The 27,778-nt window shown below is 41.7% G+C and overlaps 4 protein-coding genes across 7 annotated transcripts; 3 read left to right on the forward strand and 1 right to left on the reverse strand.

Annotated features, from left to right (window-relative positions):
• Positions 1 to 331: 331 nt before the first annotated feature.
• On the forward strand, positions 332 to 5,645 carry LOC115725932 (MYG1 protein-like). The gene is made up of 8 exons (XM_030655600.2): positions 332 to 350; positions 2,572 to 2,842; positions 3,100 to 3,246; positions 3,409 to 3,507; positions 4,100 to 4,291; positions 4,384 to 4,503; positions 4,716 to 4,787; positions 5,144 to 5,645. Exons 2-8 carry the CDS (start codon positions 2,573 to 2,575, stop codon positions 5,366 to 5,368), a joined length of 1,125 nt encoding a protein of 374 aa, XP_030511460.1. The 5' UTR covers positions 332 to 350; position 2,572; the 3' UTR covers positions 5,369 to 5,645.
• Positions 5,646 to 6,320: 675 nt separating this feature from the next.
• Positions 6,321 to 11,057, reverse strand: LOC115725931 (N6-adenosine-methyltransferase MT-A70-like). The gene is made up of 7 exons (XM_030655599.2): positions 9,761 to 11,057; positions 9,502 to 9,600; positions 8,395 to 8,478; positions 7,960 to 8,312; positions 7,302 to 7,518; positions 6,990 to 7,069; positions 6,321 to 6,697 (listed from the first exon to the last, which is right to left on the reverse strand). Exons 1-7 carry the CDS (start codon positions 10,955 to 10,957, stop codon positions 6,442 to 6,444), a joined length of 2,286 nt encoding a protein of 761 aa, XP_030511459.1. The 5' UTR covers positions 10,958 to 11,057; the 3' UTR covers positions 6,321 to 6,441.
• Positions 11,058 to 12,733: 1,676 nt separating this feature from the next.
• LOC115725940 (histone deacetylase complex subunit SAP18) lies at positions 12,734 to 16,638 on the forward strand. Its single transcript, XM_030655610.2, has 6 exons — positions 12,734 to 12,944; positions 13,542 to 13,574; positions 14,555 to 14,665; positions 15,364 to 15,459; positions 16,272 to 16,346; positions 16,434 to 16,638. The coding sequence occupies exons 1-6, from the start codon at positions 12,819 to 12,821 to the stop codon at positions 16,464 to 16,466; spliced, it is 474 nt and encodes a 157-aa protein (XP_030511470.1). The 5' UTR covers positions 12,734 to 12,818; the 3' UTR covers positions 16,467 to 16,638.
• Positions 16,639 to 19,507: 2,869 nt separating this feature from the next.
• LOC115725927 (polygalacturonate 4-alpha-galacturonosyltransferase) lies at positions 19,508 to 27,733 on the forward strand. 4 transcript variants are annotated; one of them, XM_048275978.1, is made up of 13 exons: positions 19,509 to 19,730; positions 19,852 to 20,048; positions 22,957 to 22,991; positions 23,074 to 23,133; positions 23,249 to 23,371; positions 23,489 to 23,552; positions 23,626 to 23,672; positions 23,877 to 24,211; positions 24,314 to 24,671; positions 24,927 to 25,514; positions 25,902 to 26,197; positions 27,443 to 27,462; positions 27,611 to 27,733. In XM_048275978.1, the coding sequence occupies exons 2-11, from the start codon at positions 19,898 to 19,900 to the stop codon at positions 26,175 to 26,177; spliced, it is 2,037 nt and encodes a 678-aa protein (XP_048131935.1). In that variant the 5' UTR covers positions 19,509 to 19,730; positions 19,852 to 19,897; the 3' UTR covers positions 26,178 to 26,197; positions 27,443 to 27,462; positions 27,611 to 27,733. The 4 variants fall into 4 exon arrangements, with proteins under 4 accessions (XP_030511452.2, XP_048131935.1, XP_048131934.1 ...); XM_030655592.2 differs by lacking the exons at positions 27,443 to 27,462; positions 27,611 to 27,733 and having other exon boundaries at positions 19,508 to 19,730; positions 25,902 to 26,563; XM_048275977.1 differs by lacking the exons at positions 27,443 to 27,462; positions 27,611 to 27,733 and having other exon boundaries at positions 19,510 to 19,731; positions 19,863 to 20,048; positions 25,902 to 26,563.
• Positions 27,734 to 27,778: the final 45 nt, after the last annotated feature.

Below are 27,778 nucleotides of genomic sequence, written 5' to 3' on the forward strand. Positions count from 1 at the left end.
TGTGCCCAAAAAAAAAAACTATTTTAAAGATATGCATACGGGAAAATTCAAAAAAGGAAAAAAGTGAACCTGCCGGCCGGCCCATGAGGGACCACCCAGGCCCTTCCTCTTCTTCTTTCGATTTTATTTCGGCCCATGAGCAGCCCCCATCCGGCCTGGCCCACTCCCCCTCCTTCCTCTTTCCACAGAGCTTGTGGCACCAGCCACAGCGGAGGACGTTCGAGCAGGATAGAGAGAGCGACCGACCGGTTGAGTTATTCTTCGCAGCTCCAGCCGAGACTCGAACGGCCGCCTCTCACCCGCCCTCGACGGCGTCCAGACGACGGTCCTCCAGGTCTCGGCCGTTTCCGGTAGGTTTCGTTTTGTTTATCGCAGGGTGTTCTCGGTCCCGAGGATTCCAGCACGGGGACGCTGCGGAACGGATGGCCGCGACTCGAAGTCGTCTCTGGCTCGTTCCCGGTTGTCGTTCCCTGGCCGAATAGGGACTTCTTCACTCCACGCTTCCCGCACATCGCGTCCTCTTCGCGCTTGAGCCGAGAGTCTGGTTTTAGTTTTCTTCTTTGTTCGCATGCTTTCGTGTTACATGCTCGAACGGTTACTTGCCGCCGATGATTCGTTTGCAATATTTGCTTGAATCTATGAAAAAATCGATCGTTTTCCTCTTTTTTTTACTGCCCACCAAATGCTCGAGGACATGTTTGAATGAGTTTGTTTCTGTTTTCAATGCGTTCTGTTCGTGGCCGTGAGACCGAGTTGATTGATGGTCGACGGAGCCGGTGACGGCTGATGAGCGCGGCACGGCGAGGATCGGGAGCGTCCGACGGTGACTGTGGTACCAGTATTAGAGGGGATGGCGCGCGTTGGGCTTGTTCCGGCAGTTGACGCCGGAGGCGGTGGCGGTGGCCTAGCGAAGCCAGAGTCAGGTCGGGTCGGCGGCCGTTTGGGTTTTTGGTTCAAGGGTTTTAGTTTAGTTTAGTGTAATGGGCTTGGGTTTATGAGTTCTGGGCTTATGTGGTTCTGATTTGGAATAGATATTTGGGTCGAAATAGGCATTATGTTTAATTTGACTTTGGGCTTCTTTGCGGACCTGACCCGGTTCGGGTCCGAGAACCCGACCGGTCCAATCTTATATAATTAATTAAATTAATCAGATAATAATTAAAAAAATTCGTAAACAATTCGAAACAATTAAAATATTAAAAAATAAAAATTTGAAAAATTATAATAATAATAAAAATTTAAAAAAAATTGAAAATGATTTAGAAAAAGGCGGATTGGGATGATAAATCTTAGTGCTAGCTCATGGGATTATATCCCGGGAGTTCCCACATGGCCGTGTATATTCTTTGCCCGACTTGTATGGGGTTTTCATGTTTCGCAGTCATTTCGTTCCTTGGGTGTTTACTTATCGTACCGCTTTTCAATAAATTATTTTGTTAATTTATTGTTATAGATTAGATTAGGACTAGTTTAGATTATAAATGAAGATGAATTCATAAAAACATTTGCATGTCAACTTCGAAACGATTGTAGTACCTTTAGGCTTTAATTAATCAACTAATTAGATGGTATCGAAATGGTGCTAATTAGATGATTAGCGTGATTAAGTCCTCGCGTAGGAATCGTGATGACCCTTCTGTGTCTCGATTAATTTCTAGTCAACCCCAATTTTCTATTGATGATTCTTAGAAATACTTAAGTTATAAAGCATTTAAAATGAAATCCAAAGTGGTGCGTGGTATGGGCTTGGGAGTGCGCCTAAATCGATGGGCCATTTGGCCCGCCTTTGGGAATATCCTTAAACCTAGTTCCCTTTTCGGCCGTGTTGGAAAAAATAGGTTGCGACACATTGCCATTTTAAGTAAACAATCAACTACTCAAGGATACCGAAAGGCCGTTAATTAGACAATTAACTTAAATAAGTCTCCGTCCCTAGAACTTTGGTTGTTGAACCAAAGTTATTCTCCCTTACTTTGGTCGGGTTCCTAGCCAATCGCAAAAAATGGTTAGTGGCGACTCTTAGAAATACTTAGGCCGTTAAATAACTAAAACGAAATCTCACAAACTGTCGCACAAGATATGGGACTTGAGAGAGCCCGAGCCTAAATTGATAGGCTATTCAACCCGCTTTTGGGAAATACCCCTAAATCTATAATCATTTCTCCCTTTACGTGGCAAATTTAGGTTGCGAAAATACTCAAGTTTAAGATCCACTTGTATAAGAGTTAACAAACATGAAGTCATATTTTGATCGAGTTAAACTAAAACTCTGGACTCGAACTCGAACCCTCATAGCCCCGAAATATAGAAGTAATGTTTACAAAAATATGTACTTAATTAAAGCACAGAGAATTGCAATCATCTAAATAGGCTCGTGGATGTTTTTCCAAACTCAATCCCAATTCCAACTTTTGCGGAAGAATCGAGTTGAATTCGAGTAATTTTGCGAATCGAATTCGTAATTTTAAGTATCGTAATGGTTTTTGTTTTATTTAATGGAAGTGCAATCTTGGTACCGCGCAATGTGTAAATCTACCCCCGCGCTCTCAAGGTTTATTTTTTTTGGTACAGAATGCTGAGAGCAACGAGAGGAATTTGGAAGCAACAGCCCCATTGCTTGTTCAACCTCCAGAGTCTCCTCGCTCTCTCTCCCCGCATGGCTGCTCCTCCTCCCGCTTCCCCTTCTAGGGTTTCTGCTTCTTCCTTCTCCGCTGGGCCGCCGCCGAAGCGCGTGGGCACCCACAACGGCAGCTTCCACTGCGACGAGGCCCTCGGCTGCTTCATGATTCGCCTCACCAGCAAGTTCTCCGACGCCGAAATCGTCCGCACCAGAGACCCCCAGGTCTTTCCCCTCCTTCCTTTTGCTTCTACCCCTATTCGTCTTCTTGGACTTTTTCAGAGAAAAACAAAGATGCGAAATTGAAATAGAAAAAAAAAATGGTATCTTTAGTAGCTCAACGGGTGAAAGCAGCCATCTTTTGGCTATTGTTTTACGGGTTTATGCTAACACTTGGTTCCGAGTGTCTCTTGGCCAGAATGATTGTGTGTTGTTGTTCTTATGTGATGTGTCATTGAAATTAATTGAAGTGGAGAATGCAGGTGCTGGAGGGTCTTGATGCTGTACTTGATGTTGGGGGCGTGTACGATCCGAGTAGAGACCGGTATGATCATCACCAGAAAGGTTTTGAGGAGGTATTTGGGCATGGGTTTTCCACCAAGCTCAGCAGTGCTGGTTTAGTTTACAAGGTACTAGTTGGACCTGAGTGGTTACCGCATTTTTTTTTGGTCGAATTACCGCGTTTTCATTAGGCTAGCTTTTGTTGTTTCAGTTTTTCGTTTTCGCATTGAGGGTGGTCTTGATTTTGTCGATTGTTAACATGGTTTGTTTCTTATACTTCCCATGTTCAGCATTTTGGGAAGGAGATAATAGCTAAGGAGCTTCAGGTCGATGAAAATCATCCGGATGTGCAACGGCTGTTTCTTGCTGTGTATAAGAGCTTCATGGAGGTACGTGTTTTTGCTTCTGACTTGTTTTTCTTTCCGTCTTTGGATGCTTACTGACTGAATCAAATAGCTGGCTTTTCCCTCTGATCATTAGCACAGAACTGTGTGGTTGGAATTTCACATGTGCTTTTGCTGGGGTATAATCTCTGTTGGCAAACATAAATCAGTTTGGCTTTGGCCATTCATTTGTATTAGTGGCATCGATAGAAAGGCTGTGGAACTTTATCATGCTTTATTATGCGCAAGAGACATCTCTTTACTTAGCTCCAGAAAATAGTGTGGTTGAGTTGGGATTTGAATCGGGAATCGTAAATGTCATTGTCCCAGTTGTGAATCGTAAGATTGTTTAAATAGTGGATGAATTGTTGGGTAAAAGTTATTTGACATTTAAGCTTGATAGTAATACATAACATCCTTATGTAGAGCCTGAGCACCACAACTCTTGCTTGCTTGTCCTTGCTATTTTCAGACATCTACTTATCTGCACCTTGCTCAGTCTGTTTCTTGGGGTTCTATTATCTTACTGATTCATAAATGCATGTTAAGACATTCTTTGCTGGTTGATGAGTTTGATCTTTTAAATTGATAATGGCAGGCAATTGATGCTATTGACAACGGAATAAATCGGTATGACACCGACCTGCCTCCAAGATATGTGAATAACACGCATTTGTCTTCAAGAGTCGGAAGACTGAATCTGGACTGGATTGATCCTGATCAATCTTCGAAGAAGGAGAATGAGGCATTTCAGCAGGCTATGTCCTTGGCTGGCAGCGAATTTTTAGATGTAAAGTTTTACTTCTTAATGGCGGTATAACTGTTATCAGTCGTTTTAACAACTCCTATGCTGATTCTCTTACCTTTTCGTTTGATTTTCAGAGTGTACGATTCCATACAAGGTCGTGGTTACCAGCAAGGTCCATTGTAATGGAGTGTCTTGCAGCCAGATATGGTATTGATTCAAGTGGAGAAATTATGGTTTTAAATCGATTTTGTCCCGTAAGTAACTGAATCTTTTATGATGTCGACTCGTGAACATGCTTGAGAATCGATTAATTGTTTTGATAGAACTGGATTTTGTATGCAAATGAGTTATATCATAAGTTATTAAGCTATACTTTCTTTTGTTTCTCATCTGATGACTAATACTCCTTGATAGTTATCAGCCATGTACTTTTGTCTAATATGTTTGATTTGATCTATCTTTGTAGTGGAAGCTTCATTTGTTTGAGCTCGAGGAGGAGATGAAAATTGAACCTTCCATCAAATATGTGCTTTATCAGGTACCAAATTGAACCCTTTGGGCCATTTGATGACTTGCTGTGTAGACATAGATTTACATGGAGAATTTTGTCTTGCTTTGTGGCTATAGCGAGTGTCCACTTTAGTTCATGGGTGAATGAATCACTTTAAGGGTGGTATACCACTTGCCAGTCGAGTCAAAGAAATCAAGGTCATAAGTGGATCAAAGCTAATATTCTGTGGATGCATCTCGTTAATGCAAATGCTCCTTGTTGCACCACGACCAAGAGCCGTTTTTCTTTTCTTTCCTTTTTGTTAAGCTTTGCTCTTAGTAGTAGAACGGAAATTGATAATGTGAGTACTTTTTGAACAAACAGTGATGTCTCTTCATGTGCAGGATGACCGGAGCAAAAACTGGCGGGTGCAGGCAGTTGCAATGGCTCCTGACAGATTCGAAAGCCGGAAGGCTCTTCCAGCTCAGTGGCGTGGTCTGAGAGATGACGAACTCTCCAAAGAGTCGGGCATCCCTGGCTGTGTATTCGTCCACATGAGTGGGTTCATTGGCGGGAATCATACTTATGAGGGCGCTCTTGCGATGGCCAGAGGCGGTTTAAAGCTCTAAGAGGAAAGAAGATTGGATTAACACAGTCTCGTGGGAGGCGAGCTTCATAGAGCGTCGTGTTAGCTAGCAACCTGTGCTCGTATTCCCTTGCGATTTTCCTTATCTCCCAATGCCCCTGTAACTTTAAGTGGAGATTCATTTGATTGGATTGGTCACTTCATAAGGGACAATTGCTACAAAAGGAGAGCAGGATTGGCGATGGAATTTTTTATGTGGGTCGGGTAGAGATCGGCCCTTAATTCAGCTTTTACACAACATGCTGCATGGACTCTTCTTTGATGTCCTCTAGCTTACTTCTTTACATTGGCAAGTCCCGTAGCTGGCTCAATTTGGGAAGAAAGTGAAAAAAAGGATTACAATGATGCGATCATGCGAGCTCTTGAAACAGTTCCAGAGGAATAAGGTTGATGTGACGGTGAAAATTGATTCGAGATAAATGAGACTATAAAAATTGATTGAAAAAAACACGTTTGCTTTCTATTTGACAGAATTAAAAGGACGCTTTTGCTCGGGCAATACATGACAAACTCGCAGGTGACTCGCCATCTGATATTCTGACTTCTGATCTCCTCACAGACACAACATATGGCGGCCACCAACTACCACTGTTGCTGCTGCCGTTGCTATGCTGTTTGACTTGCTGAAAGATCTGAGGAACAGGGTGTCACAAGGTGTCAGGTGAGTTGGACGTGGGGCTGTGCCGCGATGCCATCATTGAGGACATGAAGAGGTTCGGGATGGGGTTGGAGGATCCGAGCAGCAGCAGCGACCGCGAGAGGGTGGATGGGAAGGAAAGGATGCTGATGAGAAGTGCCGGAGTGAGTGAGAGAATGGAAGTTGAATGGCATTTCAAGCTGCAGAAGAAAAAAAAAATCCTGAGTTTTTCCCTGTTTTTGGTCATTTCAAGCAATTTTGTAAATTTCTGTAGTAATTATTCTGGAGAAACGCTGAATCAGATAAATTTGCTTACTTTCCTTGACTGAGGAAGAAATGGCCAACGGCCGAGGCAGTAACATTGCAAAGAGTCGACTGATGTTTAATTACACTTCATGACACACCACTGGATGGCCATTCTAGCTCACTATGTCGACCTCCGTAGCTCCAGAAACTGCAGGTTCTGAAAACTGGGCGGAAGCAGACTTGGGTTCCGCCGCTGCAAACGGACTCCTCATTTGAGCAGCAGCAGCAGCCGAGTCTACTTCCATTGCTGAAGCCCTTGGAGGAGACGGCGGTTGCACCTCGACATCAGGGTAAGCCGCCTTAAATCTCGCCCGCAGCCCTTCTTCTACTAATCGCGCGCCGTTCAGCTGATTACCAAGAGACAACCACCTGAAAAACAGACAGAGAACATCAAAAGAGACCTCAAGGCAACGATGATATACATGACAAGGGAGCCCTTCACCTTGGAAGAGTGACAGTCCTAAGGTTCTGGGCAAAAAACATGCATTACCCACTTAATAATCACTCTGAAATTGTTTGTTCATCAAATATGCACAGTTGTCCAAAATGCCTAGACTCTTCCACCATTCATTGTCCATAAGAGGAATATGCAAGTTTCAATTTTCTTCAGCAGCTTATTCTTAATTCCAAAAATTGAGGACAGTAAATTTAAAAACAATACCCTCCATGAGTGTTGTGCATGCGAGCAAACAACTCTAATTTTCTCGTCCTTGGACTAATCCTCTCCAGCATTGGATACATCTGCAAAAACAGTGCTTTTGTTAGCTTACAACAGATAATCTGCATTCTTTAATATTTGAAAAACTCGAAAGATGTGGCTTCTGCAGTGCACGAGTTAGGTTGCACAGGCATCTTCAACACATTTTTTTAAGATCGTAAAAAGTGCTATCAGCAAACCCAGAAGACAGTACAAAAACAGATTTCATGCAGTTTGGATCAGTTCCAAGAATTAGTGTCCGTGTAATTCACTAACCTCATCTGGCTTACGGCTAGTCTCTCGAACCTCAGCGACAATGACGTCAGTATCAATGTTCCTGTTTACTTCAGGATTCCCCTTAATACCAACAAGGCAATGCTCTTTGCTGTGATTGAGCCAATGGCCCGTGCGACCCGTTCTAATGATCCGCTGAAGCTGATTGGTCTTCACCCAGATGATTTCCTCAACACGCTTGTACCCCCAAAGTTCCAAACTGTAACATGTGGATAGAATGATTATGCAAGAGCAAGATAAATGATAGACAGCACGATTCCATTCACAAATAGCATTGTGAGCTCTAACGTCAGGTCCCTTTAGAAATGACAAAGCATCACTTACTAGTATAGTTTTAGCGGAATTCAACAAATCTGAACAACTGGACAGCCACTACCTCATCTAGTAGTGACTTCCACACAAGCACCTATGCAAACTCCGTGGAGTTTATCACTATGTATCTAGCCTTTCTTTTCCCATGGTATCTAGCCTTTCTTTTCCCATGGAAAGACTTTATCAGTCAAATAACAAAGGCACATGCACTTACTTAATAAGTAAAATAAAAAACACAAATTCACTAAAAATGTTGTGAATCAAATCAGTCCATCCTTCAACCAAAAAAAAATAAAAAATCAGTCCATCCAAACAGACAAGCACATACCATTCACGTCCTAGCTCCATGGCACGTCCAGTGACCCACAGAAAAATCAGGCCATCAGTCTGCAATGCAGGAACATTGAGATTTCGCATCTCATCATCCGCCATTGTCCCATAAGGCAATTCCATATGTATGTCCCATGGAGGATCTGCCATTATAACACCGAATTGCCCTATCACATCCATTCTAAAGTTCCGGATATCACAATTGATCCACTGTGCTTCACCAAGTTCTACTTCTGAGCAGTATTCTGCACGCAGTGGCTTCAATGGCTTGGGAGGTGCTGCTGCTGCCCCCATCATCATTGGTGGCGCATCTGGTGTTGGGTCAAGCTCGTAATGAACATATTTGCATGTCTATGGAAAAGAAAAAATCAATTAGATTAATTAAAGCTGCAACCAAGGATGCCCAAGGAACAAAGATAGAGATGAAAAAGACCTTCATGTGCCGGCAAGTATCAAGGAAAGAACAATCCCCTAAGTTGACGTCAGTATGTGGAGCAATTATTCGCCGAAAATGAACCTGGAAGAAGATTTTTTCTTAAGGTAAATACAGAATCTGAAAACAATGAAACAATGGTGAAGTAGTCACAAGAGCACAGCATGGGGAAGAAAAAACAAAAGCTTGCGGAGGCTCAACGTCTCAGTTTACATGTCTTTATAACAGGAGAACAACACATTTCAAAACACCTAAAATTGCTAACTATAATTTGCAGATGTATTGGTCCGTTTCAACCTTTGTTCCTTCAAACAAGCCGTTTGAAGACATAGCTCTTAAGTTTGTTTTCTTTCTTCACATTTACCTTACGGGCACAACAAGTATATGATTACACCATCATTTTAGATGGTGCACAATACAAGCTTAAGTCAGAAAGGACAAAGACCCAAGTACCCTAGAAACGACCACTGACATTACAAAGGCACAGATGTGATATGTATTCAATTTGTCCCAGTTTGATTGTGGAAGGCAAAGAGGGTGTCTTCGAATGAAGAATTTTGACTGAGGGATGAAAAGGCTGAGGGTATGTTTTAAGGAGAAAACCAACACTAATACTAATAGTCCCTAAATACATGCAAAATCAAAAAAGAGCATATGAAGCAAACAGCAGTCTCTAAGCTGGTTAATAATGCAGAAAAATTTCGTAGAAGCAGCCATTCATAGGAAAGATATGTACACAGACAATAGCCCAGCAAGTAAAGGCTTGCAACTTGGAGCTGCATTCATTGTTGCTCTTGCACCACCATAGCAGCTAGTAGGGGTTTGGTACCTTCTAATAATTACTTAGAAGCTGTTTGCTTGTTTAAGACTTCCATTTTGGAATTACTACTGGCAAAAAGGGAAGTAAAAATATCTCAGTGTGAATGTGATGCTCTCCCAGATAAGAAACACTTAGAAGCCAAATGACACCATCAGCTCCTTAAAAAACTGACAGAATCACAAAAGTTCACTGTACACAGCCTAGCCATAGAGAATGAATCCAGCAACCAAAGTATTTGCTATCACAATTACTTAACAAACAACCACCAAACACAATCTGTTGTGTACCTTTTCACACGCTATAAAGGACCTAGATTGGCGTCTGCAATCTTCTTTAGTGAGTGACAAGCAGTATTCCTTCAACTGCGACCCACCCTTTGTTTTAAACTGCAACACAAGCATTCAATAAAGACCTTGATCAGATAAGCTATCACATTCACCGAAATATAACTCCAAATACAAAATGGAAAAGCTTCCAGACAATGCTATTGCCGAAGCAGAACAAAGCATCCATAGAGTCAACCAAAAGCAACATAAATCTCAATACCTTGGCAGCCACTGCCGTTTCCCTTGCAGTCGGCCGGTGAATCAAGTCCAGAAGCTCCTCTCCAGTTTTCGACTTCTGCATTTCTCTGAAAGACTTCTTTTTCAACAATGCCTCGAGATCCTTCATATCATCCTCTTCTGTCCTTGGCTTCTGAGACAATCCGTTTGGATTCAGCCCCAAAGGAGGTCTATGCATCAGAGGAATGCTGATTCCTCTAGGAATTGCCATCATGCCCATTACTCTAGGCACACCGCGAGGTCCCATCAATGCTCCAGGCGGTCCACCTCCCGGAAACATTGGTGGGACCCCTAAATTGTGCGAGTCACCACTGGCTCCCGTCCACATGTCCTGCATTGGCCTAACTGGCCCTCCCATTCCGAAGATCCCGCCATTCACATCAGCTCCACTATTATCAATCCCCTGCCCACCACGATTCTGATTATGATTAGCATTATCATGCCCTGAACTCGGTTCCTGCTGCTGTTGCTGCCGCTGATCCTGCCCACTCTCCGGTAATTCCTTCAAAAGCCGAGTCCTGTCAATCCCCAAAACCATCACCCGAGACTTCCCGCTCACCACAAACTCCCCCAACTCAACCCCACCGTTATCCTCTGCCATCGAGCGCAGCGCCATCTCCACCGCCAATATTGCGCCTGATTCTCCGCCCACCTCCAGCAACGCTGCTTTCTCCACCGGGGTTGCATGCTGGTCGTTCTCGAGCTTCCTTAACACCGTCGACGAGTCGATCGCGGTGAACGGAATCCGCTCTAGCAGGCACACCGCCACCATTGACCTGACAACGGACAAGGGGCTGTTGCTCTCATCAAGCGAGAATTTTTTGCTCTCCGACCGAGGCATCAGGTTCAGCTCTACTGCCCCCTTCGGATTCGAGGATCTGGGGAGGGCGGCATTGTCGGGGGTCGGTGGACGATTCGGGTCGATGGGTTTCCTGGGGAGGCGATTAGGGTCGGGGAGAGGCGGGATGGGGGTGAAAGGGCGGTGGTTGAAGGCGGAGACGACCTTGAGGGAGAGGTCGATGGAGGAGACGAGGTCGGGGAATAGGGGCTGGAGAGAAGCGAGCAGTTGGAGTTGGGTATTGCTGGTGGAGTGAATCCGCGACTCGAGCTGCGAAACCATGTCCTTCACGGTGGTGGTGGCGACGACGGCGTCTTCTTTGCCGTCCGATTGGGTCTCCATTGGTGGCGTTCGTGGAGTCTCAGGCTCGTGTGTGAAGGAAGATTGAGGTCTGATCTGAGGAACGATGAGGAAGCTTTTGGCGGTTCGAAGGGTGTAAGGTTTTAGGCAAGAAAAGGACAGGAGTTTTAGGGTGCGCATGATGTTAACATGAATTTCTTCACCAAAAACGATTTTGATAACGTGACTTCTTAAATAGAAATTTATTTGATAACAAATTGTATAAAAAAATTATTTCTAAAATGAATTTTCATTTCTAAAGTTATTTTTTCTTCGATTTGAGAAGTTAAAAAAATAACTTTTCCAACTCATCAAATAATTCTCGCCCCACTTTTTTTTCGATCATACTCACCTCCGTCGACCTTTGCTGTTGCCGACCATCGTCAACCGCCGCCCTTCGTCGACTTCTACAGACTGCTGCCCACAATCACCGCCAACCGCCAACTATCGCTTGCCCCCGCCCATTGCGGACCTCCACCGAACGCCATCCACCGCGACTACCCGCTAACCGCCCCAACAACGACCCATCATCGACCTTCATTGGGTGTCGCCCGCCACCGCCGCCAACCACCACCTCTGACCATGCTACCAACCATCAACCATGGGATCGCCCACCATCGTTGAGTCGTTGTCTTCGGCCATCGGAATAAAAAATAAATAATAAAAATTATTTTTTAGAGAAATTTAAAAAGTTTAAAAATGAAATAGAAAATTTTCGGCCGCCTATAATAATTTTTCATATAAGATTTTGTGTTAGTAATATTTCAGAAGTATAACTAACTTTTCAATCGTTACCAAATAAATTTCTTTGATCAGAAATAACTTAGGGAGTAGAAATAGAAAAATCAACTTTTACTTACAAGGAGAAGTAAAAAAAATCAATTTTTGATCAGAAATGTTACCATACATGCCACCATGCGTGCCCTTAGTTTCTTGATCTGCACTTATTTGGTGTCAAAACTATTTTTCGAATGATTTAAACATCAACTCCGATTTGATATGCCAAACAATATTAAAATATTTTTCGATCCACGTGGCTCGTCCGGATGCCCCATTAGAATTAATGATCTTAAAATGCCGTCGTTTCATACGTGATTTTTCAAATTCAACTTTTCTTCGAACCTTGAATCTCACAATAGATGACTCGGGAAGAAAATTTAGCCTCATACTCAAACCCAAACCTCACAAAGTAGTTTTGGAGCAAAAATAGCAACTAAAACTTACAATAGAAATTTAGTTATTCAACATGTACGAGGATCCCCGCTAAGCATTCATGGCCGAGTGGTTAAACCGCCCAACTCAGAAGTGGCGAATAGTTAACAGAAGAGACTTGATTGCATCAATTGATAAGTTTTAAAATTTGATCGCACTTTTCGTAAGTTTTAGGACACAATTAAATAATCACAACAAGTTTTAAAAATTTTCAGTGCGCTTATTCATCGTTTTTTTTAACTAAAACATTCTTATTAACAAGAAATCAAATGGCAATTTCCCTTGCGCGAAATTCTCGATCCGCCGTTCGTGGTTCCGGGTCGTTCTAGGACGAATGCGAACTTAAAGTGGGACGACACTGTGAGTAAATTTCATCGGTTTTGAGCTTAGCTTGCGTTTCTGTGGATCAATTTGAAACTGCGGAGGATGTACCAAGAAGTCCACTTTAGCAAGTGCACAGAACCGGGCCCAGGACCTGGCCCAGTATCAGGATCGGGCCCGGGCCCAAGCCCAAGCTCAAGCCCAAGCCCTACCAATTTCGGGACTAAGCTCTAAAACCTTGATCGTGTGATTTCTGTGGGAGAGTGAACAGACGCCGGAGTGACAGAGATCCAGAGTCGAAGAAGAAGGAAGAAGCTTCAAGAAATCTGACATGGCAGAGCCGCCGAAGAGGCAAGGAGGTGGAGGAGGAGGACGGCCTCTGCCTCCGCCCGGGAGAGGCGGTCCTCCGATGATGCCGCCCCCTCGCCCTCGCTTCGAGCCCGTCGAGCGAGAAAAGGTTTATCTCTCAGAGCATCTACTTCTAGTCGCGCACATCGTGCGTTTGTCTTGCTTCGTTCTGCGAGAATGTCGTGAATCTGTGTCTTGCATCTCCCATGACGCCTTCTCTCTTATGCATCTCTGTCATTCTCAATCGCCATATTCGCAGACGTTGGTACTGTATTAGGGCGTGGTTTGCTCTAGGGTTTAGTTTTGGGGCTAGGAGTATGACGCGGTGTATGGCCTGTGGGCGTTCATCTAGAGCTTTGGATGAAATTCATTGGGAGTCTCTCTATTTCTCTCATGTTTTGGTATCCTGAAGGTTTAGCAAAGTGGTGGGAGAGGTTTTTGGTGATTACTCGGGTGGGTTTCGTAGCCTGTTACCATCAAGTCGCACATTGTAGTAGTGGTTAGCTTAGTGGGATTCTAAATTTCTTATCGAAAAAGCTTGAGAAGCCTTTGTTTCGTTTCGTTTGATAGGTAAAGATGATGTGTTAGACTCAATTAATGGTGCATGGGCTGCAGCATGAAGGGGGTCTATGATAGAGGAAAAATGGTTTATTTGGTCTTTTTTAGGACTTCTGTAACTGATAATTTTTCCTGTTTTGAAATGCAGACATGTCCGTTATTGCTTCGAGTTTTTACCAAGGTATGCTTATGCTCTTTTTTTGTCTCTTTTTCACTTTGCACATGTGGAGTCATTCGTGTTAAGCCACTAAAAATGTTGAAGTTAATGGCTTATGAGAAGTGTTAAGCCTAGAAGGTATTCCTTTGTCTAGCTGGTTGAATTGTCATAATCAGAAGCTAGCAGCTTAAAATAGTAGAGTGAGAAAGAAGTGACCCAGAAGATGTATGAAAATTGCATCATCCTTGACTACAACATTTTCTAGTTGTCTAGGAATAGCATAACGTATGCTGGCCAATTGCTTCATTCCGGAGTTAATAGGTTCCTGGTTGAACTTTTACTCTTTATTCTTTCTTCGATGATGAAATAATGTTACTGTCATCATTCATCTTTCTTTTTGATTTGTGTGATTCTACTGGTAAGGTTCTTCCCCAGTTTACCCACCCCCCCCCCCCCAACCCAAAAAAAAGGGGTATCAGAAACAATTAAGGAACAAAAGAGTATGCATCAGCAAGTTGAAGAGGCCATTGCAGACATATTAACACTCTCTTTCAGCCATATAAGTGAATCGAACTGCATTTGACACAAGCACCTTTATGGTTGCTTGGAGGTATTGTTGTTCTAGAGTACATGCCTTGCAGCAGCGCATCTATGTGCACTCTTTATACATCTGGATGTGGTGATGCTCTTCCATTTGATAAAACATCGCTGTTCACTGAAATTATACGGTGATGCAGCTATGATGCTGCGACATAGTTACATGTCACTGTTTGCTAGTGAGAGCTTTAGAGCTGTGAAACTCTCTTGCGTCCTTTTCCATGATGTCTCTCTGCTCCTACAATAATTTAATTCGCAAAGGAAGGACAAAGATGACTACGTTTTCGTTAACTGTTCACCATATGTTGGGGTGGTTATCTTGTTGGTTTATTTATCTGAGGTGTTTGTCATAGGTGGCATATACCATGAACTTTACTTATTTGCTATGTGTCAATTGAATTTAAAAGCTCGGGGGCCATCATTCCAAGGAAGACTTTGCAGTGAGAGGCAAAGAGCCCAAAGATGAGGTTCAGATTTATACATGGAAAGATGCTACTTTGCGCGAGTTGACGGACCTGGTATGCATTCCCGCGTGACTTTGTTTCATTATTAGTACCCTGTCTATGCAAGTCCATGCATTTGATATTAGTCATATATGGAATCTGTAGATTTCATACTGTACATTGCCACTAACGAACTGCGCTTCTGTGAGAATTTAAATTTAGCATTACCAATTAGGTTTGCATGTAAAAGGATGAAGCAGGTTTTCTATTCTGTTTAAGGTTTAGACAAGAGGGGAAAAGGATTCTGGGAGCGGGAAATGCGGCTTACTAAGCTGCTTTAGATCCCTTAGAGTTATTGAAGAGCATGGTCAAGGTAACTGGTTGAGGTACAGGAAAAAGTATGAATAAAGGGGATGAGATGCTTTTATTGTTGCAATAATTTAGTCATAATTTGCATTTGGGTTACGTGGAAAGCCAGATCATAATTGAGAACATGTAGGGATTCTTTCTCTAAGGTTTTCAGCTGAGAGATCGTTACGAGACAAACAGATGAGCAAGTCAAAGGGTCCTGGCTTGCAAGTGCTAGAGGGGCATAAAGTTGGTGTTGGCATGTTGCTTGCATATCTTTGCTACATTTTCATTTAGCTTGTTAGGTGCTGGGAGGTACTTCTTTATTTTCTTGGCGGTCTGTTTGTTTTAGCTTTAACAGGGTACTTTGTTTTTCCCTCTAAAATTCTGAAAGTAGTGCTTATGTATAATCTACCACTTTGTAGGTAAAAGAGGTTGCTCCAGAAGCCAGGAGAAGGGATGCAAAATTGTCATTTGCTTTTGTTTATCCAGATAAAAATGGTCGTTTTGTGGTTAGAGAGGTGATTCTCTCTCTCTCTTTTTCTCTCTCTCTCTCTCTCACACACACACGTGCGCGGGCACACGCACCCTGCACACCCATTCACTCCGTATCCACACAGCGCACCCACACACCTTCACCCACAAACACGTCTCTGTTGACGAAAGCTGTGTTTCTTAGGTTCTGTATAGTATGGTCTGTTGGCATTTATAATCGTATTCAATGTTACTTTTAACGGATTGGTCTAGCTATGTTTTTTCGACTGTGATTAATGGATTCTTTTTAACCATCAATCACTCTCTTACATGTATCACTGGTGCAAATATAGCCTCGTGTTCATTTGTATCAGCAGTTCTTCTAGTTTGCTGTCTGTCTGCCACTGTAACCTCTGAAATTTTTTCTCTCATCCATTGGGCTATTATCTTTAAAATGTATGACACAAGGAAGAAGTGCATATTGTTGTCTAGTATGATTTTAAGAAAATAAAGAATTGACTGCAAATGGGATCCAAAGTGTCCGGGTAGATAAAAGAAACTTCTACGAATATCTCACGATCCTGGGTCCTGGGTGTAGTTGATGTATACAAATTCATGACAGCAAGATGCTTTGGAATCGATAGATATTCACTGCTGGGGGTAAAGATTGATCAGCTCTTATAGCTTCTTTAATGTTCGTTTTCGGAGAATAGGGAGATAAAATGCTTGTAAATTCAATCATACTTTATACCTAACGGATATATTTCCTATGCATATATGCATGAAAAATTTGAGCTGCGTCTCTTGAAATGCCTAAACTCAAGAGGCTTCGTTAATGACACACCCTTGTTTCATGAAGGTGGGAAAGACCTTTTCTTACGGCAATGGGAGACGACTAGACGATGCGAAGACATTGGCTGAACTGAGCTTTCAGGTGAGATATCACCCTCTTGGACGTCACACTTACCCAACTTACAATCCGGATATGTCACTGAAGAAGCCTTTTGTTGTGTCTTGACAGATTGGAGACTATCTGGATGTGGCAATTCTGTAACGAAGCGTTATCCTTATCCTTATGTTTTGTTTGGCCTAAGTTATAGGTTGGATTGCCTGTGACGACTTATTTGTGTTACCACATTTGTTAGATCCTCCGGGGTAAAATGTGTTAAGAGGACTTCGAAGCATCTCTATTCATCAGAATTTCTGGACTCGAGAGCTTGAAATGCTGGTCATCGTGGCCTTCGAATCCCTAATAGGTGCTGGCTAATGGTTTGGTTCCGTCCGGGACCAAGTTACCCAACTGCGTGGGTGAATACACTTTTGCTTTGCGGTTGACGGATTTCTAACTTTTTCTTAAATGAGAACACCTGATTTTTTCCAGAATTTGGGTGAAGATTTTAGATTTTGGTGGCTTTGCCAAGTGGGTTCGAGATTCTGTGGCGAAGTTGGTTACATAATTTTTACGATTTGCATCATTTTTAACAAAATTTAAAGTAAATGTTTCTTCACCATTTTCTTTATTGTGCAAATTTCTTTGTTCGTTTGAGGAGATACGTTCTTGGAAAAGCAAAACTTGAATATGAGAAAAAGAAACGCTCGACTCCGATAGAACTAGCTGTGGTACGATTATATAAACGACTCTTCAGCAAGACCTCGTATCAAAGTCAGAAAAGTAAAGAAAAAGTTACAAATGTTTTTGTATTTGTATCAATTTAATTTTAATCTTTTTAATTTGATTAATTTAATTTTAAATTTTTTAACGATATATTAATTTAATTTTAAATTTGTCAATTGCGCAATTTATTTCTAAAATTTTTTGACGTCATGCTAATTTTTTGGTACATGTTGATAGGAAATAGTTGATGAGGGGTCTCGTATGTGTTAACTGTCTTACCTGTCATTATCGACCGATATTGACGTAAATGATTTTTTATAAAATTATTTTATTGTTATTTTCTCTTTTTATCATTTTGCCTTTCCTTTTCTTGTGGTTTTTTTTCCAACCCTGTGACGGTGAACCAGAGTGTTGAGGCCCTGGTCGGCCCAAGGTTGGAAAAAGAACAGAGAAAATAAGACAAAAAAAAAAAAAAAATTAAAAAATGCAAAAGTTGTCCACGGGAGCTTTAATTATGTCATGTAGGATGGACATTTATTAGATCGCTATATCAGTAATTTTTGATTAAAATTAATCGAAAGGATGAAATTGATCGATCGTCAAAAGATTTGATTTTAAATTGGTCAAATCAAAAGATTTTAAATTAAATTAATACAAATACATAGGTTTACAATATTTTTGATAATTTTTTCGATTGAAGTCACGAATTCCCCAATGATGTATTAAACTTTCGTGCACGCCATAGATGCATGATTCACTTGAAGTGAGCGATTTTTGATCCGGTTCAGTTCTCTTCAAGAATTGAGAACCGAATCGATGGTCTCGATTCACAATTTCGAAATCGGGATCAAATTCGATTCTCGAACGGTCCAATAAAATAGATAAAATGTCCAATAATCAAGGGAAAAGAACACTAATGTTTCGTAAAACAAAAGTTTTCATGAAAAACATTTTTCTCAATTTCTAGTATCTGAAAAGTAAAAAATATGTGATCAAAGAAAATATTTTTTAATTAATAAAAAATTTCATTCTAAAAATGAAGAAAATGATTTTCTTCTGAAAAACCGGAAATCATTTTCCCCATGTTTGTCGCTGCTACTTTCTCTTGGGAACCGCCCTCGCTCACCATCATCGACGTCAATCAGACGCTGGTCCGTCCACATGTGATCTCCAACTGCAGACGCCTCTCCACCTCCTCCTCCTTCGATCTATCCTCCAATCGCAGCCACGCCTCCGCCCGATTCGCCCCCAGGCTGGTCCACGACTTCTCCTCGCTACTGAGCCTCATCGCCCTCGCTCTCCTCCTCCTCCTCCCGCGGGCGAGCCTCGCGTCGAGAGGTGGCGACGAGCTTGCTTACCCCCGGCCACTCCCGGTGGAGTTCACCTCCGGCGGCGACACTGGTCGGTCCCGCCCTCTCACTCATCGTCGGAGGCAACTGTTGGGGCTCCACGATCGCGAAGGACGCGTTCGATACAAGAATTTGTCGCCTTCTGCAACTTCTTCGTGGTTCGCTTCGGAAATCGGTCGCATTCCGGCTCAATTCGAAGGGGCAATGGCATCGGGGTAGAGAATTTGTCCGGGAGGAAGGATTTGACTGGTGAGGCAATCTAGGGTATGGGATTGAGGAGTGAATTTGCGATTTCAGGGGAGGGGATTTGGGTAGGGTTTGGTCTGATCGAGAGAGAGAGAGAGAGAGAGAGAGAGAGAGAGGGGAGGGTGATGAAAAGACTCTGCATTTGTTGACATGCTTTTGGAAAATATTTTAGGAAAATAATATATTTTTCTTCTTAAATAACGAAAAATGTTTATTTATTTATTTATTTTTATATTTCAATCAAAATTCCGAAATATATTATCATTTTTCTAGAAAATGACTTCTTAAAAAACATTTTTCAGAAATATCTATCTTTTTTCGCAAAACAAAAACAGCCCAAATGAAGCAACAAGTTTAATTTTCATACAATTTCATTTTATTTGGCTTCGTGAATGATAAAATTATAATGCGAGTAGAGAAATTGTAGGAGCAACAATTAAATAAAGAGAAAGAGCAAGCTAAGGAGAAAAAAAATCCAAAAACAAAAAAAAAAGGTTTAAAATCGACCCTTTCGATTCGGTCGATTCAATCCGATCTTGTACTCCTAAAATGAAAAATCGGATCACTTGATCATCGGTATCGATTTTAAGGGATTGGGAAATGAATCGCCATCCTCCGAAACTGGGAAAACTGGACCATCGATCAGATCCGATCCAATCAGAACCAATTCTGATTTGATTGGTCTAAATTGCTCGCCTCTACGTTCCAACGGTTCCCTATCTCTTCACCAGGGGGAATGTGGCCAACTAGAAGAAGTTGCCGACAAGCAGCAGCACTACAGCGTGAAACGACGTCGTTAACTGGTAATCCATCTTAATCAACAAATCAGACGTTCTGGAAGATATAGTCGGAGGCGAAGAGGCCCCCTGAAAGTGATCGCTTTCTCTTCTCTCTTCTCTCTCTCTCTCTCTCCAATGTCCATTTCCTGAAATTTTCTACTCACACTCTCCCGATTCGCCTTCGCCCGCACTTCACCAACACTCCTCGCCGCTCGCTCCCGTCGCTTTCCGAATCCCGCCCGAAGAAGAACGGCCTCTTCGCGACGGGATTGCGTCACCACCCTCTCCAATCTCCGCCTCGAGATCGCTCCATGATTTGAGCTGTACACGTGCGGACTCCGTCCCCTCCCTCGCGTCCCCTTTCTTTCCCTCCGTCGCTCTCGTTGCGTGCGCTCGGCGCGCGATTCCGACGTTCCGGCGACTGATTCTTGCATTGTCGCGGTTTTACAGGTTCTTTTCTTTTCTTTTCTTTTTTTTAATCCGTTTTGGCGGTGCGATGGCGTTGAAGCGAGGAGCATCCGGCGTCGGGATCTGTCGGAGCAGGAGCGGGGGATCGCGGCTGGTTCTCGTCGTGCTCGCCTTCTTCTGTGTGCTCTCGCCGCTGCTTTTCTACTTCGGCAAAGGCCTCCACGCCGGCTCCGCTCACGGTCAGTGCTTGTTGCGTTGGAACTCGCGATTTCTGTTACTCCTTTTGCAGTGTCTATTTTGCGTTTGGCATTGCCGTTGAGTAGGATGTGCAGATCTCGCTTGGTGATGAGATAGGTGATTTTTTGAGCTTTTCCTTTTCCCTTGCGGTAGTGGACTTGACCTTGCATGTGTTGTGTATTTTTCTGATCTCTAATGTCTGTGATGATTGGGGTTATAGATCATCGAGGAGTTGCTCCTGAACGAGGAAGTATGCTATGGATGACTTTATTATCTAAATGACTGGATGGTGCTTACAACATTGAAGTAAATAGATTCGATTGTGATGGATAGGCAATGACGTACTATGAGGTAGTGAGAAGTAGATTCCCATACGCCTAAATACATTATCACAGATTGAAGTTTAAGTTGAGGTTTAGTGTCAGCCAACTCTTTAGCAACCTTTATACTTCTGCAGCTAGGTTCATAAACCTGAATTAGTGCCCCCTATTGTAGATTGCTGATGGCCGTATTATATATGACCCCAAGATTACGCGAACCATTTTGAAAGCAACTTTGATGTTAGGTAGCAACATGGTCTGCAAGAAGGAAGAATAGGATCAGAAAGAGGCGATGCCTTTGCTTGAAGCCTTTTTAGAATGTCTACAAGGACAGTTTTAGGGGTTCCCTTTGTTCTAGGCAAGATAATATTCTAAAAAGTTGAAATCTCAAATGGAGACTGGTTCTACCATCCAGAGTGTATCCTTCATGAGTTTGGTGGTGGTATTTCATGGGTCTGAATTGCCCACTTAATATGGTTCATTGGTTGGTCATCATTAAATAGAGGAGCATGTTAACATTCATTATTTTTCTTTTCGATATGGAAAAGAAAAGACTACTACAAGGCACCAAGGGGGTGCAGATGGATATACAAGAAGAGATCAGATCCCAAAGAGCTAAAGACAAATCATCTCCGATGTCAATTAAAGCATTGACATCCACACATATTTTCCACTATACAATAAGTGTAAGACTTCAACCAACTTCCAATAATTTCAAAAACGGGCATCTCCTATCTGAAGAAAGCTCTCAGATCCCGCTCTTCCAAATCGACCAAAGAACATCAAGAGGCATTGAAGAGAACCATCTTTCCTTTACGCGAGGCCACAGAAGATAATGCCAAGCCCATAATCCTCGTTAAGTAGATCCTCCGATAACCCAATATAGCTCATGCAGGGATAAGAGGCTGCCCATATCATTCTTGTCCACATACAGTGAAGGAGGAGATTCCTCATAGTCTTTGCTTCTCTTTTGCAAAAGAAGCATCTATTGACCAGCACAATCCCTCATCTCTGCAAATTGTCTAACCAACAATCTTCTTTTTGAGCAAATTTTAGTAAGACTTTTCAGAAGAAGTTCCATCTCTACCACAAATCAAAGACAAAGTGACGACAGAAGAGAATTCTTAGAGTTGTACAGCAAATTTAAGAACTGACAAAACCTTTAAGTTCTCAATTTTGGGTTTGTCTCCAAAACTCGATCTTCCAAGTAATTCTCTGTTTGGAGGAATGATAGCAATCAGACACAAGGTCCTCCTTGTTTCTAGTGCTGTCAAAGAGGTCAGGGAAATGTTGACAAGATGTATTTCACCCAGTGTCGAGCCAAAAGTGTATCTACTTACCATCTCCCACAATAAACTCGCTCCACTCATCTCTATTGATTCCATTCTGTTCCTAAATGTTAATATCTACAGGTGGTGTGCTGATGCGATGACTTAGAAACAATTTCAAATAGATTGTATCTGTATAATGAATAGTTTTACAGTGACCAAATGATGATATGTCTTTGAGGAAAAATGTGGTTTCAAAAACAGCCTTATAGCAGTTCTTTTTCTGCTAATCTGCATTATAATTGAAAACAAGAATTATCGGTACGTAAACTTTGTGAAGTTAGCCGGCCCTTTCAATGGAACGGGTTGTGGAAGTAAGATTTCTGAATGTCTGTTAGCAAAGAAGTTTGTCATCATGTTGAAGCCGGATCTGGGCAACAAGTTACATTTTTTGAAACTGAAGAAACTGAAGAAATGGAGGATGTCCAGGGTTTTTGGTTGTTTTCCCATCCTGACATCACTGTATGGAAATATGCTGGTCAAGAGTATTTTCATTAATTATGGTGGAGTTTCCAAGGGTGAGAGCGTCGTGTCACAGCGGTGTGAGAGAATGGGGCTGAAATGAAATTGTTGTCAGAAATAGACAACCAAGCTAGTTGGTCAATTGCCATTCTTATTCAGTGGCTTTTGATTTTTTTGGGCTGTATCAGAAAAAGATAGGATTCATCCATCCTGTAGAGTACAGTTTGAATGGCTTCCTATTATTATAAATTCTGTGTTGATCTATGAGAAAGGGATTTTCCATCCCATTTGTACATCATTCTTTTTTACAGTTGACCATGAGAATGAAAACGCTAGTTTCATTCTCCGTACTAGTTCCATTTGAACCTAAGTTCTACTTCCTGTACAGTTCAGTTTGGATAGCGTAATATTATTATCACTCTCATGTCCATCTATGTAGTCCCAAATCAAACGTTAGAAAATTAATTAACCTTCCATTTGTCACAGTTAACCATGAGAATGAGAATGCTAATTTCCCATTCTTTGCTTCCCATTTTTGTTCCATTCGAACCAAAGTCTTGCTTTCTTATAAGCCCAACTTAGTAGTAAGCCTCTGTATCGTACCTGGGAAATGATGAACTGGTTGGGGCTGATATTAGGAAATTACCACTTTCAGTTATAACCTGTGAACTTTTTTGAATTTCCTATGGTTATACATGCTGTGGTGATGCAGTGTTTTACCTCTTATGAGCTTACGTGTTTCCATCTACAATTTTCATCCAATAAAGATGACTCATGTTTCCAAATTCCCCCTTTTGCAGGTGATGATGATACCTCAAATGGTTCAGGCAAGGAGGTATGCTTTTCATATGTATTTTAATGCTTCAAGATCTTCTGCTATTTAATTGTGCTAATGTACAAAGTACTTGGATCTGTAGAATATTGATTGGCGAGAGAGGATGGCATTGCAACATCTTTCATCTCTTTTTTCTAAAGAGGTAACATTCAAATTTGATGACTTTCACTTGAGCTGCTTCTTTAGGATTGCTGGTAGCTATGTAATAGCATTGAGATATGTTGCCATGGCAATTATGTTCTGCCTCTTTAATGCAGGTACTTGACGTCATCACGTCCAATATAGATGATTCAAATCCTTTAAGTCTTGATAGTTTCAGAAAAAGCAACATGTCTGCGTCATGGAATATAGATGGAGCACAGGCATCATTTGAGAATAAGGTTATAATCTTTCATTGGTCAATACCTTAATTGGCTTCTTATGTGACTAATCTGTTAACATAACTATGACCTCTGTTTAATCATGCCATTCTGGATTTTTTTCTCCTTCCTATGAAGCCTAAGAAGTCAGCTGCCGATATGAAACAACAAACACCAAAGGGCATGGTGAATGATTCTTCAGGTAGATTCTTTTAACTGCAATTTTTGGATGTACCCTTGGAAACTTTCTGATCTTTGTTTATGTCCTCTTGCAGATGAACAATCACAATTTGTGGATTCACCTGCAAAGCTTGCTCGTAGGGTAATTTTTTTGGTTAATGAGAACTTCTGTAATCATGATCCACTATTCCCTATTTTGTCCCAAGGACCAGAGTTTTTCCATCAAGTTGTAAATCAAGATGGGAACATCTGTATTGGGAGTTGGATTTTTAATGACTGCTTTTAGTGTCACTGTTTACAATCTGCTTACTTGTTTCCAACTTTCTATCTATGACCACTTCTGCAGCAACTTAGAGAGAAAAGACGTCTAAAGCGTGCGGCTGAGTTGGTGCAACAAGACGAGGAAGTAACAGTTAAACTTGAAAATGCTGCCATTGAAAGATCCAAGTCAGTTGACTCTGCTGTTTTGGGAAAGTATAGCATTTGGAGGAAAGAGAACGAGAATGAGAACACTGATTCAACCATACGGTTTATGCGGGACCAAATGATAATGGCAAGGGTGTATTTAACCATTGCAAAGATGAAAAACAAGCTTGACTTATACCAAGAATTGCAAACTCGAATCAAAGAAAGTCAGCGTGCTTTAGGGGAGGCAAGTGGTGATGCTGATCTGCATCACAGGTACTGAAATCGTCTTGTAAGTTTTATGATTTCCTCAAATATTTCTGTTCCTGTGATGTGGGATAATGGTACTCACCTTACTATTTGACATTTTTCGCGTAGTGCACCTGAGAGAATGAAGGCTATGGGCCAAGTTCTGTCGAAAGCTAGAGAGCAGTTGTATGATTGCAAATTAGTCACTGGAAAACTGAGAGCTATGCTGCAAACAGCAGATGAACAAGTTAGAAGTTTGAAAAGGCAGAGCACATTCCTTAGTCAACTGGCTGCTAAAACAATTCCAAATGCAATTCACTGTTTGTCTATGCGTTTGACCATTGAATACTATCTGCTCTCTCCTAAGAAGAGAAAGTTCCCTAGAAGTGAAAACTTGGAAAACCGTGATCTTTACCACTATGCTCTCTTCTCTGACAATGTTTTGGCTGCATCAGTAGTTGTCAACTCGACTGTTATGAATTCAAAGGTGAGAATGAATTCTGATTTTCTTTGTGTTTACAATGCACCATCGGGATTTATTTCTTCCTTTTTCTTTCAAGAAGAATAAGGCATGCCTCAGTCGTGATAACTCTGAGAAAATCTTTGTAATGAAACTTTTGAACCCAACAATCATGAGATTCGATATTGATCTCATAGTGGACTAATATTTCCTACTTTTTGTCCTTGAATATCTTAACTGACTGGACCTCTTACCAGAAAATAGTTCATGTTTGGACTGCAGGATCCTTCAAAACATGTGTTCCATCTTGTTACTGATAGACTTAACTATGGGGCAATGAACATGTGGTTTCTGCTAAATCCTCCTGGAAAAGCAACGATCCATGTTGAGAATGTTGATGAGTTTAAGTGGCTTAACTCATCATATTGCCCAGTTTTGCGTCAACTGGAGTCAGCTGCAATGAAAGAATATTATTTTAAAGCAGATCATCCGACCACACTTTCATCAGGGTCTTCCAATCTCAAGTATCGGAACCCGAAGTATCTCTCAATGCTTAACCATTTACGGTTCTATCTTCCACAGGTCTACCCTAAGTTGGATAAAATTCTTTTTCTTGATGATGATATTGTTGTCCAGAAGGACTTGACTGGATTATGGTCAGTTAATCTGCATGGGAAAGTAAATGGCGCTGTGGAAACCTGTGGTGAGAGCTTTCATCGTTTTGACAAGTACCTGAACTTTTCGAATCCTCACATTGCGAGAAACTTTGACCCAAATGCTTGTGGATGGGCTTATGGCATGAACATGTTTGATCTTAAGGAGTGGAAAAGGAAGGATATCACTGGCATATATCACAAGTGGCAAAATATGGTGAGTCAATTACCATTCCTTCTGTTTCCTTTCTCCCATTTCCCTTTTCATTTTGGGCGAATGAACTGAAGCATTATACTCACAATTTTCGTTATTAATCATGGGCTAACTCCAGAGGTTTACCCTTTGGAAACTGATAACCATGTCACTTATATCTTGGATGTTTGGACCATAGATCAGGATCTGCTTGTCACGTCGACACCTACTGTTTGAATTTTTGTTTGTTAAATATATCGCCTCAGTTATTGTCCACGCATTATTGCAATGCAAGTTTCTTTAGTGAAAGTGAAGTGACTAGTTTTAGGGTTTTTTGACATTGTTCTTCCCCTCTCCACACCAAAAAAAGAAAAAAGGAAAAAGAACTGACTGTTTTCTTTTTGGCTATAGAATGAAGATAGGGTTCTTTGGAAGCTTGGAACACTGCCGCCAGGGTTGATCACATTTTACGGGTTGACGCATCCTCTTGATAAGTCATGGCATGTGCTTGGTCTAGGTTACAACCCAAGTATTGATCGCTCAGAGATTGATAATGCAGCCGTGATTCATTACAATGGAAATATGAAACCATGGCTCGAGTTAGCCATGACAAAGTATCGACCGTACTGGACCAAGTACATAAAATACGATCATCCCTATCTGCGGACCTGCAACTTGAGTGACTGAACATGGCAAAGAAATCCAAGGTACAGTTGAATGCTCTCTCTACTTCAGGGTAAAGGATTACTACCATTTTCTATGCCTGAGAAGGGATTAAGATTCTGTTGATGCTGGGGTTTCTTCTTTTCCACATTGTTTAAATTGCTTCACGATTCATTGAATTCATTCTCACTGTCCCTTACCCGTTGAATGTTGGTCATGTTGAACATCCCACTTGACCTGTAAGACCTCACTGATATAGTCCATCCAGCACAATGCCTAACATGGGGTGTAATGAACAAATACTTCACAATCCTTGTGATTGAATTGGAAAACTCGCTTTATTCTTTAGACGTTTGTTAGTTCTGAGGGATCATGTAAAAGTCGTTAGACTTGTTTGGTTTCCTGTTGTCTGTTTTCTTCGTATTTGTCGTCTAAATAGAGCTCTTGCTGCATCTGGGGTACTACTTTTGTTACTCTTTCTTAGGGAGTTCAAATCACATGCTTGTCCTTAGAAGGCACTACATTGAGGTGGTTGCAGCCGTTCATGCATGTGATTAGTTGACTGGTGCTTTTAGCACGATCTTGCCTTTTTTGTCTCATGCATAATTTCCCCTCTAGCAAACCGTTAGAATTTGTCAATTGTGTCCTTGATGTATCAGCCATTATTCTTGTCTACCTGGAACGCACGAAAGGGACTTGTCAAGTTCCATATCTGAAGAAGCAAGTCATGGGGAAGTGAATAACACTCAGGACGACATCTTCTGTTCTATTGAAACCTAGTAAAAGCCAAATGTTCAGACGACTTCACAATAGCATAGTACTCAAAACGCCTAAATGCAAGTTCCCAGTTCGGCTTTGAGCTCGGGGAAGCCATAAATTTCTTGGCAACCTAGACCCATGTCGTTCCGCAAAGAAATTTGGTAAGATGTCATGTTGTGTTACTAACTTTAGGGATTTAGAATTGAACATTTCATAGTTTAAATTGTCATTCTGATGGATGAAATTTCCCAGAATTTTAGGGCTTTTTGTTCATCTCTGAACAATGATTAGACCGTGTTAATTTTTTTTTTTTTGTACTAACATAAACGAGAGAGAGGGAGAGAGATAAAATCGATGCATCAAACTTTAGAGCTTTCCTTCGATTCGATATTTCAATTGTTCGTGCGTGTATTCTTAGTTCAAAATTGAATTAAACGATCTCAGTAAGGTTTCGAAGGTTAGATAGTAATCTCGCATTTTTCTTAATAAGCTAAGACACTTCTTTCAGCTCTTGCTCGTGCTTGCTTCAGAAAACTTTAGAAATAGAAGAATCCCTTGTTATATCGTCGATGGAAGTTTTTTTTTTTTTCCTTTTTGGTTTTGGGGGGGGGGATGGTGTGTGGGTGTGTCAAAGTCCTCGATGGAGTTGGAGAGCCGAAGATAATGGTCCGTTCCAAAGCCAAGAGCCCAAGGGGCGGAATCCTCTTCGACACGAGCGTACGTTACAGCTAGAGAGTGCTACATGATATTCACCAAGACTTGAACATGACGCTGTTTGTCGTTCGTGCATGAAAGCTGCTTTTTGTTGCTAACGACGCCGTTTAGGCGAAGGTAGCCTTAGTCACGTGAACCAACCATGTAGTCGA

The sequence above is a fragment of the Rhodamnia argentea genome, chromosome 3 (genome assembly GCF_020921035.1).
Source record: "Rhodamnia argentea isolate NSW1041297 chromosome 3, ASM2092103v1, whole genome shotgun sequence".
In the NCBI taxonomy this organism is placed as follows: Eukaryota; Viridiplantae; Streptophyta; class Magnoliopsida; order Myrtales; family Myrtaceae; genus Rhodamnia; species Rhodamnia argentea.